Source organism: Gadus morhua, chromosome 6, assembly GCF_902167405.1.
Source record: "Gadus morhua chromosome 6, gadMor3.0, whole genome shotgun sequence".
NCBI classification, from domain to species: Eukaryota; Metazoa; Chordata; class Actinopteri; order Gadiformes; family Gadidae; genus Gadus; species Gadus morhua.
In genome coordinates, this window is record NC_044053.1 from 23,097,809 (window position 1) to 23,119,565 (window position 21,757).

Consider the following 21,757-nt stretch of genomic DNA (forward strand, 5'->3'; position numbering starts at 1 on the left):
TTCTTGCCCATGCGATTGGCTAATGCACCGGCGGCGTTGGATTTTGATGATATGTTAAAAGGTTATTTTCCTCATAAATTCAACACACGGGCCAACGAGTCTTATGTCGGTGCCTACCCTGAGATCTCATATTATGGATATGATTCCATGACTAGCGATCAAAAGACAGATTTCGCTATTTGGTACAGATCTGTGCGACACAAAAAATTTGACTTTCAGAAACAGCTGCGTCTCTACTGTGTCAACGACGTGAGGATCCTATACAAGGCGTGTAGGATCTACAGGGAAAATTTCATAGAGTGTGCCACTATAGACCCCTTGTCCTATGCCACTCTGGCTTCGGCGTGCATGGCCACCTTCAAAAAGTCGTTCTTGAAGAAAAACGTCCTGGCACTGACCTACGAGGGTGTCTATCAGAAAAAGCAAAAGTCGTTCTCATGCGCATCCATCCAGTGGCTTGAATATCTATCCCACTCCAATAACATGGAGATTCGGCATGCTCTCAACCATGGAGAGGCTAAATATGGACCATTCTTCCTAGACGGACATGCACCGTCTATAAACACAGCCTATGAATTTGCAGGATGCTTTTATCATGGGTGTGAACAGTGCTACAACGCTGGCCACCAGAACCCTGTCCTCAGGAAGACCTATGGCGAATTGTGGGTGCAGTTTCACCTCAAAGTCGAGGCTCTCAAAAGAGATCATGGTTTAAGAGTTGTGGTCATGTGGGAGTGTGAGTGGCACCGTCTGAAAAAGACCAATGCTGCAGTGCAGGCATTCTTGGCTACTCTGAAAATACAACCTAGGATTGATCCTCGCGACTCTCTCTATGGGGGTCGCACCAACGCCATCAAAATGTATCACAAGGCCGTGCCCGGTGAGAAAATACGCTACTATGACTTTACCTCTCTCTACCCCACAGTACAGGCCCGCTGTCCTTATCCTGTAGAGCACCCCCAGATCATTTTCAGGAATTTTGGTCCTTTGGATGGGTATTTCGGCATCATCAAATGCACCGTGTTGCCCCCCAGAGGTCTTTACCATCCTGTGCTCCCCTATAGGTGTCATGGAAAGCTGATGTTTCCCCTCTGTGGTACATGTGCCACTGAGCTCAATCAGACAGACGCGTGTCATCACAGCAACGATGAACGGGCTCTGACAGGCACCTGGGTGACTTTTGAGCTACAAAAAGCGGTCGAAATGGGTTACGTGTTAATCCAAATGCATGAGGTGTGGCACTACCCCGAACGGTCAGAGACTCTGTTTAAAGGGTATGTCAAAACGTTTCTCAAGCGTAAACAGGAGGCTTCAGGATACCCCAGCACAGTGGACACTGCGGAGAAACAGCGAGCGTATGTGCAAAACTATCTGGCAAAGGAGGGTATACAGTTGGATCACAACAACATGTGTGTGAACAAGGCCATGCGTAATTGCAACAAGTTGATTCTAAACAGTCTGTGGGGTCGCTTTTCACTACGCCCAGACCTACCCACGTGTGAGCTAATTTCTGACCCTGAAAGGTTCACTCAGCTCATGTTTAGCGATAGCTATCACATTAGCCACTTTTGCTTTATCTCTGATGAAGTAGCCCTTGTACAATGGAAACATGTAGATGCACGTCTCGCGAGGGCACGGGATGTCAACGTGATTGTGGGGGCTGTAACCACCGCCCATGCCAGGCTCATGCTCTACGATCTTCTAGACAAACTACAGGAACGTGTCCTCTATTGTGACACAGACAGCATCATTTTTGTTTCTAAGGAGGGTGATTGGGTACCCCCTTTAGGCCCTTATCTGGGCGACTTGACCGACGAGCTAAATGATGGTGATCTGTATGGTACCGAACAGGAGGATTACATTAGCGAATATGTCTCAACAGGTCCTAAAAGCTATGCATACCACACCCGTGCCCACAAGTCTGTCGTCAAAAGCAAAGGGGTGACTTTAAATGCAGCAAATGCTGAAGTGGTCACCCAGCAGACCCTGAAATGTCTATTGGATGATTTTGTCAACCATCGGCCTCAAACCCTCGACATCACCACCACCGTAGATACCATCCGGCGAGATAAGACTAGGTTTCTGCTTAAAAATGCTACGGTAGTTAAACGGCTTAGGGTGGTTTACAACAAACGCAGGGTCTTCCCCGACTACACCACGCTTCCTTACGGCTATTAACCATTTTGTTTATTGTTTTTTTCTCTTTTTCACATGATCCATGTTTTTTCTTCTTCTTCTTTTTACATATTGTTTTCAAATGATCCATGTTTTTATTCATTTTATATTTTTTGAGGGGGGGGGGGTATGCATATCGTGTTAAGAATTGTTTCATGTTCATGCTATTAGCTATTTTGTTTTTATTGTTTTCAAATGATCCATGTTTTTATTCATTTTATATTTTTGAGGGGGGTATGCATATTGTGTTAAGAATTGTTTCATGTTCATGCTATTAGCTATTTTGTTTTTATTGTTTTCAAATGATCCATGTTCTCTTCTTTCATCTTTTTTTTATTTTAATCATTTTTTTTTATGCATCATGTATTAATGATGAATGACTGTGCTAATAATCATGTCGGTGTTAATAAAGAATGTTAACTGTCAAATGTTTCACGGTTCTATGGTCACAATACATCCGTCCATCAGAGGGGGTGCACGCAGACCGCAGAGATGGCTGCTGTACACACAACGTTCGACCCTAGACTTCAACACCCGTTCAGCATGGTAGTATCGGGACCTTCAAACAGCGGCAAAACCTACTTTGTCAAAACAGTCATTGAAAATATGGATCGGTTATTCTCAGAAAAGATTGAAAATATAGTATATGTTTACTCATGCTGGCAGCCCATATATGATGATTTGCTTAAAATAAGGAACATTCACTTTGTAGAAGGGATCCCCAAATCTCTATGTGATGATGCAATCTTACCAGTCCATACTAGAAATCTGCTCATTATTGACGACTTGATGAACGATGCATGCAATAATATAGAGGTTCAGTACGTTTTTACCAAATATGTACACCATCGTAATCTCAGCTGTATGTATCTGGTTCAGAATTTATTTATGCAGGGTAAAACCAGCCGTACAATTAGTCTAAATACCAATTACATGGTTTTGTTTAAGAACCCTCGTGACAAATATCAGATTATGTTGATAGCCAAACAGATGTTTCCATGCAAGACAAAATATTTTCTAGAAGCCTTCAACGACGCTACCGACATGCCTTACGGCTATCTGCTTGTAGACTTTAAAGCCATGACCCCGGACAACATGAGACTTAGAACAGATATATTGTCAGACCGACATGTTGTATACACTCAGAGAGTCAAAGTGATTAGCCCAAAAGACCATGTCCTCACGTATAAGTAGAAACCGTGAGCGTCTTAAGCAGCTATATAGCGCCCCTCCGGCTCAGCGTAAAGTTATCCTCAGGACAGCCAACGCCGACTTTATCAACTCGCTGTGTGAAATAGCCTTGAACATTTTACAGGGCAAAATACCTCTGACTCCACGCCAGCATACGAAATTGCGTAGACGAAAGAAGGACCTCAGAATACTCGCCAATAAAAATGTACTAATATCTAGAAAGAAAAGACTAATCAATCAGACTGGTGGATTTCTTCTACCCCTACTGTCTGTGGCCATACCGTTGTTTACAAGCCTGTTCTCAAGAGGCGGGTGATTATAATGGATCATACGCACAAGATGTATCTAGTTCCTCAACATCAACTCGATGCCTTAAAGCATACCCAACCCAGGGATTCTGTTAGACAGACTGCTGAAAATGAGCTGGATAAGGCCATTGCGATGGTGTTGAACACTCCCGATACAGACCTATATGAAAAAGCGGCCAGGTACGGAGCGGTCCTACAGCGTTATCTATCCATGATAAAACAAGGGCAACGCGAACACGGAGAATTAACTCTGTCACTTGCTGAGGGGGACCCAGTTCATACGCCTATGTCGGCCCGGCATGGTGTTGATGACGATGATGGCACCGGCGATCATATTTATAAGGATATAATGAAACATATACCCGTCAGAAGCAAGAGCAATACCAGACATATCCTGGACTCTTTAAAGAAATCTAAAAATGTTTCATGGACGGACAAGGGGGAGATCATATTACGAGGCGAAACTATTAAGGGGTCCCATATGTTTGATTTGTTAAAGAATGTTACCGCCCCTTACCATGTTGTCGAATCTGTCAGACCACAGGGCTGGAATGTATTTCTGAAATCTTTAGCCAGTAACAATATACCACTATCGTCTATCCCTAATAAGCAGCTCAGACAAACTGTAAACATGTATAAGCATAGTCCCGTCACTACGGACGACAATGCGATGGCCTCCGTCCCTGTCTCGTCTGATAAAAGGAGGAAACGCAAGCAGCCATTGTCATCTAATACTTCCCCTGGAATGCATATGGCCGGGTGGTTACCATTTTAAATCATGTATCTAAATGTATGTTTTATCCGTAAAAAAAATAAATAAAAGAAAACAGTACGACTAAAATGTAATCAAAATATTGTATTTTTTATTATCAATACAGAAAACAAACATAACAACACGTGTTACATGTTACATCCGCATACACATGACTGCACACACGTCATATCATGTTCATTACAGACATTAGGTTGTACACGGTTAACAAAGTCATAAACCTTTTCATCGTTACGGGGTAAATTATCCCCATACATTTTCAAAAACTTATGATAGGATACCCCTTTTTGCATATTAAACAAGAAAAAAACACAATGATGCCCACATGCTGTACTTGACGGATCCTGGACCTGTTGTGTAGAATGAACAACATCTATACAGTGCTGATCGAGAAAACGCTGTATGGTCTCAGGAAACTCAGAGTATGAGGGAGGGTTACCGTAGGAGTCGAAAAAGTACCCCTGTTTCTCATCTGTAATATAGATGGCTAGCCAATGTGCACCGGCCATATGCGAAGGTTCGGTGTTGACCACCATCATTACAGGTCTCTGATGAATTTCCCGGGGTAGGTGATTACACGGTAACGCGCCGAGAAAATATGCCTTGTGGGCCATTTTCTGACACACTGCTGTTAGCTCTATAGTATTCATATCGCACCGACTTTTTAGTAATAGTCCAACAGCACCTGCCGTCTATTTGATATTTCTATAACGGAATCATAAACTGCATAACATATCAAATTGACCGTTGTAGCCAGTGCTGCTCTGAATCGTGCCTCTAGCCTCACATTCCCTGTTCTGACTAGCGATACATGTTGCCCACAGCCCTCATCTGCCTCAAGGTTGAAACAAAATAATGCATACCCGTCCCCGAATTCCTTATGGTTAATAGCTATTTCTCTATCTTTGAGCTGACGACCTGTAGCCTGAATGAGCTGGAAATATTCTCGAGTATAGAGGCCATTTCTAAAGTCAGGCTGAAAGGGCTTAGAGGGGTATGCTTGACCGTCGCAATATAGGGATAAGAACTCAATGCCGAAATGTTGGAATCTGAAAGGATTCCTGGCATAGCTCCCTGTGAATGCTTCGTTATTCACAAAACCTATAATAACCATCTTGGGTATTTGTCCTAGAAATAGATTATCCTGTGTGCATATACGGCTGCCCGCTGCGATGGATACATTCTTTAGACATACCCTATCAACAGGGTATTTAACGTTAGCCTGGTTTAACGCACGGGCATGTGCCAGCTTGACGCCTGGTGCTACCGATACCTTTTTAATGAAAACATTTGCAGACACTATAGAGACCCGGTATTCCACAGCACCATCGGACATGAGACAGAAATCATTTTTTGCTCTAATGAATCTCATACGGAGATCAACTCCGTTAATCATCAGTTTCTCCTGAAAAAACATATCGACGTGTATAGGGGATATCAGCTCCGCTATACGACTTCGCCCCGTATATTCACTCCTTGTCGTTAAGCCTAGATTGAGACCTCCAGGAAGAATCTCGTCCATATGTCCGTGTGTGTCTTTCTGGAATAGACCACAACCAAATTGGGTGTCTAATGTTCCGTTTCCATAGTTTAGCAGGCATTCTATTATGCCTCTGTACGGATAGGTGTTTGACGACTGGGTGATAAGCCTATCACCCAGAGTAATATCTACTTGGGAGAATAACGTGCATCCTGGATAGTTAATCAGTCCAACGGGTGCAGCCGGCGCCAAGTCTGTTCCATCAGGATTAGTAATCTTGATCCTCAGGTGTAAATACGTATTGTTTAGATCCATATAGTCTTCGCTACTGGCCGATACAAAGAACTCTATGGGGCCACCATCTGTTAGCGCTGATAGCGGGGGTATTTCAATATATGTACTTTTTTCTATCGAAGTCTGCGTCATAGGCAGGGAGAAGAGATCCAGTTCGCTCTTAATGCACTCGTCTGACATGTTATGTAGCAACGCCATTGTTATTCAACCCTCCTGCTATACTAGATGAATATATCGTTAGCCGTCCCTCTAAAACGACGGGCTGCCCCCTTCCTGATCCTTTTAGGTTTGGCTCTCTTTTTGATGGATGCCAATCTTTTATTCTGTTTACGACGACGTGCTGGTGCACGGGTACGCCCACATCCTATAGGCGGATACTTTGTTGCTCTTCGGGCATATACCCTCATGCCTGCCCCCTGCTGTTTGGGCGTAGATGCAGCATGGGCTATGTTGGTCATAACGTCGCCTATAATATGTTTAGCAGCAGTCTTCAGATGAGGCTTTGCTATACTAACCCCTCGCCTAAATAACGGAATAGCCATTCTAAAGAGGCTACGGAACATCCCTCCGATGCCAGCACCATATTGTGTGCTGCTACCCTCATAGCCAGGTAGCCCACTCCCTGCTTGGTTTAAATAATACTGAACATATTTGTTCTCGTCGTAAGGCGGTCTATACCCCCTCATCCCTATAGATGGGGCTATGAATGCTACTGTTTTACAGGTCTAAAATGCAGCTTGAGTATCACTTTGCCGTATGTGAATTTTATATTTGTATTCTGGTCAGACTTTAGATCGATTTCAATATCTCCAAGAGGGTCTCGGGCTACGTGTACGTAATGCGGCTTGTCGAACATGTGAATGCAGTGTCTCCTGCTGGTGTCGGTTATATTAATACTCCTTAGCAGGGGTACATAACTATCTCCGACCAGCTGATGGTCGACAATGTCGCTATATATGAACATGTTGTAACACCCCCCGTGAATATCGGTGGGATGGGGGGCATATGCTGCATACGATTTATGGGCATGTAGCTTGACACCTGTATCGAAACCCAGCATAGCAGCCAGTTTTCCTCTAAAGACGATAGATAGGTGATCGTCTCCTTCTACATAAATGCGGTTTCTAATACCTTCATGATGTAGTATAACTTTACTGCCAGGATTATGTTTGGTCCAAGTCTTGTTGATTTGTAGTAATAACGATCCGATACTCTCATAAAGCCCACCAACTAATAGACATGATGTCCTATGACCTGTTTTACCATCGTGAACGGTCATCGTAGCGTCCTCGGTAGGAAAACTATGCCAGCTGCATGGGTACTGAGCTTCAATTAGGCCTACTTCATAGGGTTGCTTGGTGTGTATAGATTTTGCTAATTTAGTTCTAAAATTCCATATCTTATTTTGCGGGTAGATCCCTGCCGATGCATTACTCGCTAGAGTCACATAGAAACCCCCAGACACCTCCTTATCCATCGTACACTCTGGTTATAATGGATTGTATGTCTCTTGTATGTCTCTTTACGCATCGACTAGTGTCTTTTCAGCTATCCACGAATTGAATGCCTCCGGCCACCCCAGCCATTTGACATATAGCAGATTCTTAGACCCCTCCCTTTTTCTATCTATAATCTTTTCTATTTTATACACCTTGTTTTTAGACACTATAACTTTTTGCAGCTCTTTCTCGTAAAATGTTCCATGGACAGGGGCACCTGCATAGTCTTGCAGCTTATAGACTGGAGGACACCTTGCAATGCGCTGCGATATTACAAAATATTCATCTGTAAACGTCTGCTCATACCCCTTTCGAAATGTAGCTCTGACTTTTGAAATTCTAACCGTGTCACCAACATCGTATCTAAACACCACCATCGGCTCTTGAGTGGTTTTGTATAGCGTATTAAACACTGTTTTCTCATTATCTTTATCAACACTGGCCGGGGTCATTTTTATCGATCTATGATATGAATGGTTATAAGCATGGACCATATCCTGTAGTTTATCCACATATCGTTTGGAGTTGGCAGCTGTTAAATATCTCCACATGCGGGTTTTCAGAGTCCTGTTGAAGCGTTCCACTATACTGGCCTTGGTCTCGTTAGATGTAGAGAAATGTTTGACATTGTACCGCTCCATCAAACGCTGAAAGATCTTGTTATAAAATTCTTTGCCAGCGTCAGTCTGCAGTTTATCGGGGGTACGCCCTTCACCGAGAATATCATCAAAAGCTTTAGCGACGTCGATAGCCCTCTTGGATGGTAACGGACGAACCCATGCATGTTTCGAGAATACATCGATACACGTCAACAGAAAATGCACACCATCATTTTCGGATGCATACTCTGCCATATCCACTAAATCAGCCTGGAACTGTCTATCTATTCCACTAACCAATACTCTATTTCGGCGGAAATGTATCGGTGCAGGTACATGCAGGGTGTAGGGATCCTGCTTCAGCAACCATTTCTTGATATATTTTAGTGGAGGTACTGCACCCTCACTATGCGCGAGGGCCGTTCTTAGTTTATTGATGCCACCGTAACCCCCTGGTCCGGAGGGATCATAATAAGTCTTATGCAGCCGTTTATCCATGTCGTATGCATGCAACAAAAAACGAATACTGAAACACTGATCAGAGTTATCCATCCTTTTATTTAAAATGTCTGTCCACTCAAAACAATTCTCAGATAAAGTCTACATGCAGTTTTATTTTTCTGCACCATTTTACAAGCCATCATTCTAGCAGTTCTAATACCCTCGGCGTTTGAGGCATTATTCAACTTCAAGACATCCGATACAAAAGCACATATACACATGACATGTCCGACGGTAAAACAGTCACCATCGGGGAAATGGGTAAATACTTCAGCTAACATTTGATCAGTAGGTTTATCACACAAGAATTTCATGACCAGATCATTCCAGCCCTTATACGTACATTTGATATATGCATTATGTTGGACATACGTATCATTTTCTATGGCAGCATACATCAAAACGGATAGTCTATCTGATACAATCTTGCTATCCGCATCATAGACATAAGAAAACAACACACCCATTATAAACGCCACCCACCACCACCACCAGGCTTTGGTTTGCAAAATGACAATGTAGGGCGCCACATTTGTATGGCTTCATGTATCAGAAGCAGATGTTCATCGGACACACCTTCGGTGGTCAATGAATCCAGTTTTTCGGTATTATAGGTATTGCATATTAAATCACATAGATAAGATTCGACCACACCATAGATTTTTCCGGGGGACACAGTCAACCCTGTAGTCTTCTTTAGAACAGTTTCTAAAAGTAACAGGAAGGGGTGTCTGTCCAGGATGACACAAATGTCATGGTAGTGGGATTCGTAGTGATGATGTGTCGCTCCCTGTAGGCATGAATGGCGTCGTTGACTTGGACAATCACACTGGCATCCCCAGCAGTCCGCTTGCTTCTGATGGTTGATGATGGCCACCACACAGACCCCCGTGGTAAATCGCAGAACAGCCAGCGATGCAGGGTTTAAACGGATCTGTATTGATACAGGCCATCCGTCGTCTCTCACAGCAGTGTCCACCTCCAGCTCACTGTCCTCTCCGATGTGTAGGAAGGTCAGATTCAATCCGGTCAGATAGACGGCATACTCTTGAAGCCAGTGGGGTCCGGGTTGCACAGCCTTTAAATCAGCAGTCTCCATAGCCACACCCCCACCTTGAACATGTTCATCATTGACCTGTGCTGCATAGCGTATCAAAAATATACCATTAGAATATGAAAATAAAAAACACACACATATTAAAATAAGGTATAGCCTATCAAAAACACATTTAAAAAAGGAAAATAAAACACCCTTAATACTACTAGTATGTACCCTCCACCTTCTTATACATTGCGGGCATTTTCTAATGCTAGCATAACCCTAAACATACTCAAACACACCATGTACCCCATCATCAAACCCAGACGACTCAAACAGGCACATTCGGCATTCATCATCAGTTGTGCTCCATGGTTCTTCATTCGTCTTAGCCAAAGAATCAATCTCTGCAAAAATTCCACGTAGTGCAGACAGATCAGCCCACTGCATGAAAAAGACATTATCAAAATAATCAGCAGCTTCTAAAACACTGGCGCGTAGAGGAGAGCTACCGATGCAATGCATATCATAGCACTGTGGTAGCTCGTCTGTATCAACACCGCGTCTGAAAAAAATGAAATCCTGTGGTCTCTTCGTATGATAGTTTGCATCCATGCGATGAATCCTCGATTCATACTGAAAGGCGCATGCCAAACGATGTTGAATCCTCGGATCATACTGAAAGGTCCAACGGTATTCATGGGGTCCCCCATGCCATGTACCCTCGTCGCCGTCTAGCATGGGGCATAAATTCTCCAAGAAAAAATTCCACTCGTGAACGTTCATCCGCCACTCTGTAGCACAATCGTTAACTTTCAAAATAACACAGCCATCGACCCATGATATTACATACTCCAAGCCGTATTCGCCAACGTGGGTGAATGAATCCCCGGCACTCCGGTCTCTCAAGCCTAAAACAGGCCTCGTTCTTTTGAGTGGAGCATTAAGCAGTACCGCATCTCCACAACTATCGACATAGTTAGACACAGGCGTACTAGCGTTGGACATACCATCAGGCATCTGGTTTTCAATGTCCTCATTGCTCGACACAGAGTCGTCCATGGCGGGGGAAGACAGCGGCGACGGGGTACGAGGGCCCCTATGCAAACAATAAGGACTATCTGATCTATGGGTTTCTTCTGATGAGCAGTCCATGTCGAATGAAAAGAATACTGCAGCCAACTTGATGAATGCGGGGACCCTACAGCAGCCGTCGCCCCCTTTTTATACTATGTTTACGACCCGCCATAAAACATAAACAGGAAGTGTCTGTCTATACAGATCCCGCACCCCAGCGACCCCTGCAGGTTCACCACTGGAATTACACCTGTCATCCCTACACAATGGATTTTATGACCCGTCATAAATCATAAACAGGAAGTGGCTCTTGTGAATAGGGATACCCCCCTCCACCCCCACCCTCCCCAACCGGAAGTGCGTTCAGATCGGAATGGACCCAAACAGTACATAATATCTACTACTCAGGACTGCTAGAGAAACGCCTGACATTAAAGGCACAGCGAGCGCACAGTCACCTCCGCCTGCACGGTGGCAGTTTAGAGAACTCCCGCTTGCCATGTGACCCACATACTGGTTCCGAGTTATCCCCACATCAAGGGTTGGCGTCATGTAGGAGAGTGGGCGGAGACGGGCTGACTGAGGTGCACCGGTTTTGATTGCTTTGGGTAATGCCGCGTTTAATCATGTAGAATTGCAAAGTATTAGAGTCATAGAGTTAGCGCAAAATTTAGGCACAGTATGAGGATGTTTCGTATGCTGTGCTGCCTTTGTATTGGTTGATGACCGCTTGCGTAGACGTTAAGAACATGACTAGACAGCGCTGGCACTTAAGATTCTCTCTAGTCAAGAAGGCGAGTCAATCTAGATTGAAGGGGGTGGTGCACGACGCATTTAATCTAGATTGACAGTCAATCTAGAATGACTGTGTCGTGCACCACCTTCAGAGGTAGCGGGGTCTACATCTGTCCTACAACCATTGTCCCGTGCTGCTGGTCAATGAACAGCGTGGTGTGGGGTGATCGATGTATGGAGATGATGAAGACACTACAAAACATAACCAAATCCTGGGCCTTATCATAGTCATATGATTCATATTAGTCAAATAATAGGACAAATTAGATATCAATTAGGTAACAGAGATATTCAGGTTGTGTCGTAGTGTGCAGTATGCACGCTATTCATCATACAGACTGCAGAGTGTTCGCCTGCTGTTTGCCAATGTTACACTATAGAAAAATAACAATGCTATTAAAAACAGCATTCAATCATTGGTGAGTCGTATGTTAGAGACTAGGGGATTTATTCTCTGTGTGTTGTATTTGGAAATGAGCGGTATTGCACGTTATTGAATGTGTTTTGTTTTTTTAATTGGTGTTATTGTATGTGGGTTGCATTTTGAATTGAGCAGAATTGTATGTTTGTTGTGTTTTTAATTGGTGGCAGATTGAAATGAGGGTTATTGTACCTTTAATGTAGGTTGAAGAGAGAGCCATTGTATTTTTGTTTTACGGTAAAAATAGAGGTTATTGTATGTTGTATGTTCAGGTAAGGATGTATTGTGTAATGGTGTATCCTTGGGTAAGGGTGAGTTTGTACATGGATTGTATGGATTGGTAGTAAACAGCGGTTTTATGTCTGTTGTTATGGTCCCTCAGGGCCCCTCTCAAGCTGCTGTGTGACAACATGAAGAACCAGATCATCTCCCGGGCGTTTTACGGCTGTAAGTCTGCTTCTGGTTCCTTCAAGCGTTTCTTCTGCTTTATTTTAAAATGTATCACGTTATACACAAAGTCAGCAAAAAGCTAATAAGATATCAAATAACCAAAGGAACGTACATGAGGTCATTGGATGATCAGTAAATTGAGGAAGGAAAATTTGCATCATTTTAATCACTCATGGGACACGCAGATACAATAATTATGAAGAATCTCCCTTAAATGCTTAATTTAACTACCTTTTTTCATCTGGACTCAGGATTATGGTCATATGGAATAGATCATCTGTTGTAGAAGATGCAGGTGTTTCACAATACTGACGAAGAGGCCAGCAGTGGGATAGTCTTTCTGAGCCAGTAACGGCCTTTTTACTCGCTGCCAGAAAATCTTCAGGATGTGAAGGGGTATCATCTTTACACAGCCAATCAGGGTCCTGTCCCGGGTACAGGGATGTGAAGGGGTATCATCTTTACCCAGCCCATCACGGACATGTCCCGGGGGATGTGAAGGGGTATCGTCCTTACCCAGCCCTCAGAGACATGTCCCGTGGACAGGGATGTGAAGGGGTTACTGATAATATAACCCAGGGTTTTTCTGGATGATTGTTGCTATTTCCTCCCCAGAAAGTCTGAATAGAGGCAAAAAACATGAGCATGTTCCACCATGATCTGCCCACTGTCCCTTTAGATGCGCAGCTCGGTGAGCCTGGGAACCAGACGAACCTGCCAGCTCATGCTTTGATCTGCTCTGACATATGCGTGTGGCCCCCACCCCACGCCCCGGGTTTGGCCACTCACATCACAAGCGTTTATCTGATACGTGGCGAGTTTGATACGATGACTGCACAGAGTTGCGCACTATGGGAGCGCCGTTCAGGCATTTCAATGAACACTCTACATGGCTGCAGGTCGTGTGTCGCCAATCCGTTGCTCTGATTCGTTGTCGATCTATCCAGTTGCGCCAGAGGCTTTTTGGTCTTCACCCCGCTCTCTTGGATTAGAACCTTTAACCTTTAAAAAAGAATAATCAAGAGGTTTTATTTACTGGAAAAGTCCTGCCCGATCATTCTTTTTCTGAGACTTTGAACAAAAGCTTAATAGGCCTCATTAAAGATCCATGGATAAACGTTGACCTTTTTAGCCTAATCCTGGCAAGCAGACTCCTACAGCATTGGTCAACTCAGAATAATTAACAACGAGGATAATGTCAGCCAGGGCGAATCACGCAGAAAGAAATACATTTAGACAGATCGGGCTCAGTTTGACATCTAAGAACTATTCCCCAGAGGGGAAATTAACCGAAACACCTGATAAGTTTTCAGCCTATACCTTTCAAATTAACATTGCTCATAGTTTTTAATGTCTCGCTCACATCATGTTTTATTAGTCTACCGGTTAACAGTATGTGTTGAAAGCACTTTTATTTAATGCATAAGTACTTACACTACCGTTCCAAAGTTTGGGGTCACTTAGAAATGTCCTTATTGTTTAAAGAAAAGCAATGTTTTTTTCAAGGACAATAACATTAAATGAATCAGAAATACAGTTTAGACATTGTTAATGTGGTAAATGACAGGAGACGGCAGATTTTTTATGGAATATCTACATTGGTGTACAGAGGCCCATTTCCAGCAACCGTCACTCCTGTGATCTGATGGTACATTGTTTAGCCAATCGTGTTATAAGGCTAATTGATGATTAGAAAACCCTTATGCAATTATGTAAGCACAGCTGAAAACTGTTGAATAAAAGTGTAACTTTAAATAGAAAGCATGAAGGTGTATGGGTGACCCCGAATGCTTGATCGGTCGTGAATGCAAAGTGCTAATAAAGCTTTGTTACTGTGATGGGCGCGTGGCGTGCAGGGCTGGCGTACTGCCGCCACCTGTCCACGGTGAGGACACACCTCTCGGCACTGGTGAACCACGCCATCGTGGAGCCCGACGCGCCCGCCGACGCCAACGCCGGCCTGACCCCCCGCGTGTGGCGCCTCTTCCTGCAGGACCGCACCGTGAGTCTGGCACCGCCCCCGCGACCGCTCCACCTCTGAGCCTCCAGTACCTACCCCCTCTCACGCCCACTGAACACACACACACACTGTCATATACACACACAGTCACACTCACACACACACACACACACACACACACACACACACACAGTCATACACATACTCATACATGTGGTCAAACATACCATCATACACACACACATACACGCAGACATAAACACTCATACACAGTCATACTCACACACACACACACAGTCATAAACATACACACCCACACATGCACACACATTTACACACAAACACGTACACTCAAACAAACATACAAACTCACATGCACAAATGCACACATACACATGCTCTGACATACTCAGAGACACACGCATCCACACACATATGCTCAGACATACACAGACACACACACACATACAAATACACATACTCATACACATACAAATACACATGCTTGTACACACACATGCTCAGACATACGCACCCACACGCAACCGTAAACATCCACGTCCTCTCCCTCCCTCTTTCTCTCCCCCTTCTCTCTCCATCCCTTCCTCTCTCTTGCGTTTCTTGCACCTCTGACTCTCATCCATATTCATCGTCTGCTAATCATGGCCTCATTATTAGTCACACGCAACAGTATGCGCGAGGCGTGACTAATCCTCTGTCAATCGTGGAGTCCTCTCCTCTAAGTGTTGGCTACTGCAAATCAGATGAGTGTGCCTGGTAAACACAAGCCTTTAATTACAAAATCAGCGCCACATTAGCACTATTTATTACCACATTTCATCTCATATTAACGGTACAATTATTTTTTATATTTCAGGTGCAAAGCACATGCAAACACCATAGGTTTTTAAAAGGCTCTAATACGAAGAACTTGTTGGCAAATTATGAAGTGTGACACAGATGCAGAAGATCAATACAAAGCTCCCGCTATTAAATATAATGAATCACTTAACCAGTAGATTTTTTTTGTTAGTCAGGGCTTGAGAGTAGCCGTAGAACATCCATTAGTGATTATCGTTAAATCAATTGGTAGCCCTAACCCAGTACCAAACCTCCGCCATGCACATGGGTGTCTGAGTGTGTGTGTGTTCTTACAGACTAATGAAAGACGGTTTCAGTGTTCCTCACTAGGCAGCGGACCAAGATTGAGACAATCAGGTGTAGGCCGCATCCCTAGAGAGCCAGGAGGTCCACTTTGCAACTGTCTTGATACCAGGCAGGGCATAAGGTCTCTTTGCCTTTTTCTATCCAGAAATGTTTTTTGTAAGTGTTCAGAATATGGCATGATTTAATGGGTTCTAAGTTCATTGAAGCATTAGCATTGGCAAAACCCAAACATTTTCTAGTCTTTCAGTAGCTGCTAAATGTACCGTAACATGCCTAGTCCTGTTTGACCCTTAAAAACATGTGTGCCGTCCACAGGCCTATGAGGAGAAGGAGCTGCTCCGATTGGTCTACTTTGGGGGTGTGGAGCCGTCGCTGAGGAAGGAAGTGTGGCCTTTCCTCCTGGGTCACTACCAGTTTTCAATGTCCGAACCTGAAAGGAAGGAGGTTTGTGTTTGACCTTTGAGCGAGTGAGTGAAATGCCCCGAGCAGATCTGTTGTGACTGCGCGCTTGCATCTGTTTGATACTAGTTCCATTTTACGCCGCTCCTGCCTCATCAGGGCATCCCTTCACTGATTGTTTAGGTCCACAACAGGCACGTGAATGCAACCGTTGCCAATGGCGGAAGAAACACAGGGAGGGAGGGAGGGAGCAGAGAGGAAGGAAACTTTGTATGGGGCGGGGTTATTAGGTTTGACCGCAGCTTTCTAGTAACAAGACACACACCAACAACCCATGTGGACCCGCTCTGCTGCGTCCTAACGGACATGTTCTCTGCGGCGCGGCCAGGTGGACGAGCAGGTGAAGGCGGGCTACCAGCGGACCATGGGCGAGTGGCTGGGCTGCGAGGCCATCGTGCGCGAGCGGGAGAAGGAGCAGCACGCGGCCGCCATCGCCAAGTGCTCCGGGGCCAGCGTGGACGGCTCCAGCCAGCCGCTTGTGCACCGCGACTCCACCCTCAGCAACGAGGTGTGGAACAGGGGCGGCACGCACGCACGCATGCACGCACGCACGCACGCACGCACGCACGCACGCACGCAAACACATCAGGGAAATGTGGTGGTGTTGACAACCGTTTGATGGTGTTGACAACCGTCAACACCACCAAAGTACCCCGACACACACACACATGCACACATCAGGGAACTGTGGTGATGTTGACAACAAGCCACCACAGTTTACACACACACACACACGTACACATACATACACACACACACACACACACACACACACACACACACACACACACACACACACACACACACACACACACACACACACACACACACACACACACACACGTGAGGGGTCTTGACCGTTATCGAGGTGGTGCCAAGTCACGTTCTTTGCTCGTACATCACAGGTTGTCAACCAATACAAAGCAAGGGGGGTGTCTGGGCAATTGTATCTGAAACATCCTACCTGCCTACCTAGACCACTTATTGTGTCTCCTTGGCGTTCTGTCCAATCACAATGCAGGCTGAGATTGATTAGGCCATGTGGCTGATCTTGCTACTTTGATGGGGAAATTCAGGTGACAATGTTTGATTGTTTATAGACATGTGGGTAAGGATATGGGGACACACACCGCGCTTTGAAAATAGAAGATTGATACAGGAAGGTAAAAGACAACAATATAAGTCACCAGCAGAATATGTCCTTTTTATGCGAGCAATCCCAGTGACCCAGCTGTGTGTGAGCCGCGTATCAAGCAGGGATTCTCTTAGAGTGACTGTTCAGAGCGTTTTGGAATCGAGATGCAATCGATTCCAAAAACCAAACTAGTTCTCAATAAGACAGCGAGTGGATGGTGAGGAGGACACTAGAATCAACTCTGCAATCTTATTTCAACACTCATAGAGAATCATCGTCTGGCTAGGTTGAACAGTACGTAATGCGTCCATGCTCACCAGTCCATTGTTCCTCGTATAGTGCGTTTCTTCGGTGGATTAAGCACTTTACACGTTTCATCCTTTATCCTTCCTATCAACCAATCCTATCAATCTCATTTGGTGATTGAGTCAAGATTTACCCTGAAAAACCATGACCATTACACCATGTGGATTAATGTGATTCATTATAAGGCCGTCATGAACATTGCTAGACAGAGAGCTCAGGGTTTCACCCTACTTTTTATTACTGAGTGTCCCTAGTGTCTGGCGCAGTCTGCATGCAGCACAAGAAGTGTTCCAATGAGGTCCAATCAGAGTAATGAAGTCATTGTGATTCCGCCTCTCCTCCAGTCTTCCCAGAGCTGCAGCTCTGACCAGCAGAGTCTGGCCCGTCTGCAGAGTGACTCCAGCAGCAGCACCCAGGTATTACACCCTGTGAGATGATGTGTGATATACCTCCATGCTGTTTGTCATGTCGTAGTATAGGCTGCAGGATCAGGATAAGGTTGTAATTGCGGTATGCACCTCGCAATGATTGCACATGGACACACAAGATTCTAGCGCCCATAGCAGGAAATGCCTTTGATGCTCTACAGCGCTTATTGCCGAGTTGTAACTGTTTGTAATTAGATTTTAACATAACAGGAGTACAAAATCTGATATATACATGAAATAGTTTTAGGATTTTCTTTGTGCATTCATTTCTATGGTTTGCTTATTGCATGATTCAGCTTAAAGGTGACATATTATACTACCAGGTGTGAGTGAGATTAGCCGTTACAAGCCGTTTTGGAAATCGGCACACAAAAATGATCAGTCTACAATCAGTCTACCAGCCTACCCAGTGGACTGTAGCAAACGTTGCTCATCTGTCCGTCATACATCTAGGTGGACCCGCCCACTTGTTACCTGGTGGTATAAGATGTCACCTTTAACATGCCGTGCGCTGTGCAGCGTCTTCTCTAAGTTTCCTCCACATCCCTCTCTATGAGTCTTTCATGTCCGCTAAGTGTGTGGAGCCAGCGCTCCGCCGAGGGGCCCGCGGCCCCCCGCCTGCCCCCCTGCAGCAGCCCGCTCCCCTCTGACTTGTTCTTGCAGGTCTTTGAGTCGGTGGAAGAGGTGGACCAGATCGAGGCCGAGGCGGAGACCAAGGGCCCCGGGGCCAAGCAGGCCCCCCGGGTCCCCAACGGGGTGCTCCAGAACGGGGTCAGCTCCCCCGACTCCGGGCACCCGTCCTCCCGCAACTTCTCCGTCACCTCGGGCCTGTCGGACGTCTCCTTCAGCACCGAGGACAGCGCCTGCGTGCCCGACCAGGGGCCCCGGGCCGCCGCCGCCCCCCCTCCGGAGCGGGGGACCCCTGGGGACCCCCAGGCAGTTCACCCACCCATCACGTCGGGAGACCTCAGAGATGAGGAGAAGCCCTCTGAGCGGAGGAAGAGCCGTGGAGCGCCGGGGGTTGTGGAGGCCCGGGCGGAAGGGGAAGGGGAGCAGCCGGGGGCGGCCGGGGCAGAGCAGGCTCCAGACGGACACACGGACACAGTGGAGGGGGAGGGCCAAGAGCCCACGCCACCAAAGGACGCCTCCCAGTCCGAGGCCGCGGCCAGCCAAGTGCCTCAGGGGGACACCGACAGGAACGCAGAAGGAGAAGAAGGCGCTGGGCCAGAACAGACGAGGGAGTTCAAATCCAAAGAGGCAAAGGCCAGCTGGGCACCGCGAGAGCTGGTGTCCGACGAGGGAGACGAGGTCGTCGCAGGAGGCGAGACGGAGGAGGCGGAGATCCCTGCTGCACTCAAGAGCCTCCTCCTGACCGGGCCGTGCCCAGCGGAGGCCTACCGCCCCGCCCCGGGGCCCCGGGCTCCCAGCGACTCGGAGTCCGAGTCCCCGTCGGCCATAGAGATGGAGGACATCCCCAAAGGCAGCGTGTCCACGGGGCCGTGGGACGGGAAGGGCCGGTGTGAGGGCTGGTCCTCCTCAGGGGAGCTGCGGGGGGAGGCCGGGCCAGAGGGAGCCCGGTCCACCCTGTCTGAAGAGCCCCAGAGGGAGAGCCTCTACCCCCCCTGCGACCCCCCGGCCGAGACCCAGGGGGCCGAGGATGAAGTGTCCTCCCCGGTCGAATCCAAGCCCGCCTACTCCGTACGTGTGCACCTTCGTTACGCCCTGTCCTTCAAGACGCTACAAGCCGTTTTGAAAATCTGCCTCTTCCGACATCCCAAGTGGACCCGTCCACCTAGATGTGTGCTAGATGGTCAGTCTACCAGCCTACCCAGTGCACTGTAGCAAACGTTGCTCATCTATCCGTCACAGATCTAGGTGGACACGCCCACTTGTGATGTCAGAAGAGGCAGATTTTCAAAACGCCTTGTAACGGCTAATCATACCCACACCTGGTGGTAAAATATGGGACCTTTAAAACATCACCGTCTATAGTTCACACACTTCTGAGCGTTTACCCCATTTGATCAAATATGAATTGAAACAAACCGATTATATTTAACAGCGTAGTTCAAGGGTTGAACTCCAGCAGCAGGACTTCCCTGAGCTGATGGTGGGTGGATGGCAGCCGTGTGGTGGCAGGAGGCGCCTTGGATTAGGTGTGAGCTGTGTAGTGACCGGCCCTGTGTTGACCCGTGTTGCAGCAGGAGCTCCTGGACCTGTACACACTGAACCTGCACCGCATTGACAAGGACGTGCAGCGCTGCGACCGCAACTACATTTACTTCAGCCCCGCCAACCTGGACAAGCTGCGCAACATCATGTGCAGGTAAAAACAAATAAAAATGGTTTCCGCATTGCTTTGCCCAACGTTTCGCAGTTACATAACAATTGAAACCTTTAAATCTTATTACTAACAAACCATCCATTATCAAATACATAGAGGAATAACTTAAATGTGCCTGTTGTCAGTTATATCTGGCGCCACCTGGAGGTGGGCTACGTGCAGGGCATGTGTGACCTGCTGGCTCCTCTCCTGGTCATCCTGGACGACGGTGAGTCAACAGTTTCATTACAGTGCCACCATGTGTTTACACCTGGCTTGTCAGACGACCGTTTGCATTGACACAACACCTGAGGCTGTCTCTTCTCCACCCACCCTGTGCTGTTACGGCTCGCCAGAGGCCATGGCCTTCAGCTGCTTCACCCAGCTCATGAAGAGGATGAATCACAACTTCCCACACGGAGGCGCGATGGACACACATTTCGCCAACATGCGCTCCCTCATCCAGGTGAAGAGCGCTGTTCCCCACACCTGGTGTCCTGGTTCTTGTGCTCTCAGGGCCGTCTCTCTGTCGTGGTCGCATGTATGTGGGTGACACTCACCACACTGCCTTTTATCTCTCTGTACCTCCCAGATCCTGGACTCTGAGCTCTTTGAGCTGATGCACCAGAACGGGGACTACACCCACTTCTACTTCTGCTACCGCTGGTTCCTGCTGGACTTCAAGAGAGGTCGGCAGATAGGTTTCCTCCCGCCGTAGACCTGATGCCAGACTGAGAGACAGCCATTGCCGTTCTCCAAGGACCGGGCACCGATTTTGATTAAAATCTCACTCTCCACGGTTTCACAGCTCCCTCAGGAGCATCTTATAAATTCATATAATATTGTGGAGTTAAAGTGTCTTCCGTGCGTTAACTGAAGTATAAAGTATCAAAAGCTGTATTTGGCCGAATAAGTAGCGAACACATTGGTGAAACCATGCATGTCTGGATTAATAGCAGCATTGTCCACAACCACTAGTCAACCTCGGCATTGTAAAATGAGATGGATGAAGATACGCCAGGAGTCTACAGAATCGAATGCAATGAAAACAAAAAAGGCATCTTGAAATTATGAACCGAGTACATATTCACACGAGTCACAAATCGTTACAATAAGATTGTTGTGAATCCTATCTTCTGGGAGGGGTTCACACAGCAGGTGGCGGGAGATGACTGGGGTTCTCTTGATGCTTTGTCCCTGCAGAGCTGGTGTACGACGATGTGTTTTCCGTGTGGGAGACCATCTGGGTGGCCAAGTACGCGTCCTCGGGTCACTTCGTCCTGTTCATCGCCCTGGCGCTTGTGGAGATCTACCGGGACATCATCCTGGAGAACAACATGGACTTCACCGACATCATCAAGTTCTTCAACGGTATGTT

At 46.4% G+C, this 21,757-nt stretch overlaps 1 protein-coding gene across 1 annotated transcript in view; it reads left to right on the top strand.

Moving 5' to 3' along the window:
• sgsm1a (small G protein signaling modulator 1a) overlaps positions 1 to 21,757 on the top strand; it is a 56,414-nt gene that overhangs the window by 31,109 nt on the left and 3,548 nt on the right. Inside the window, exons 14-23 of the mRNA XM_030358196.1 lie at positions 12,534 to 12,598; positions 14,458 to 14,603; positions 16,044 to 16,172; positions 16,516 to 16,695; positions 17,973 to 18,044; positions 20,258 to 20,382; positions 20,526 to 20,608; positions 20,736 to 20,845; positions 20,972 to 21,068; positions 21,583 to 21,750. Coding sequence (XP_030214056.1) covers positions 12,534 to 12,598; positions 14,458 to 14,603; positions 16,044 to 16,172; positions 16,516 to 16,695; positions 17,973 to 18,044; positions 20,258 to 20,382; positions 20,526 to 20,608; positions 20,736 to 20,845; positions 20,972 to 21,068; positions 21,583 to 21,750 — 1,175 coding nt within the window. The remainder of the gene's footprint in view (positions 1 to 12,533; positions 12,599 to 14,457; positions 14,604 to 16,043; positions 16,173 to 16,515; positions 16,696 to 17,972; positions 18,045 to 20,257; positions 20,383 to 20,525; positions 20,609 to 20,735; positions 20,846 to 20,971; positions 21,069 to 21,582; positions 21,751 to 21,757) is intronic.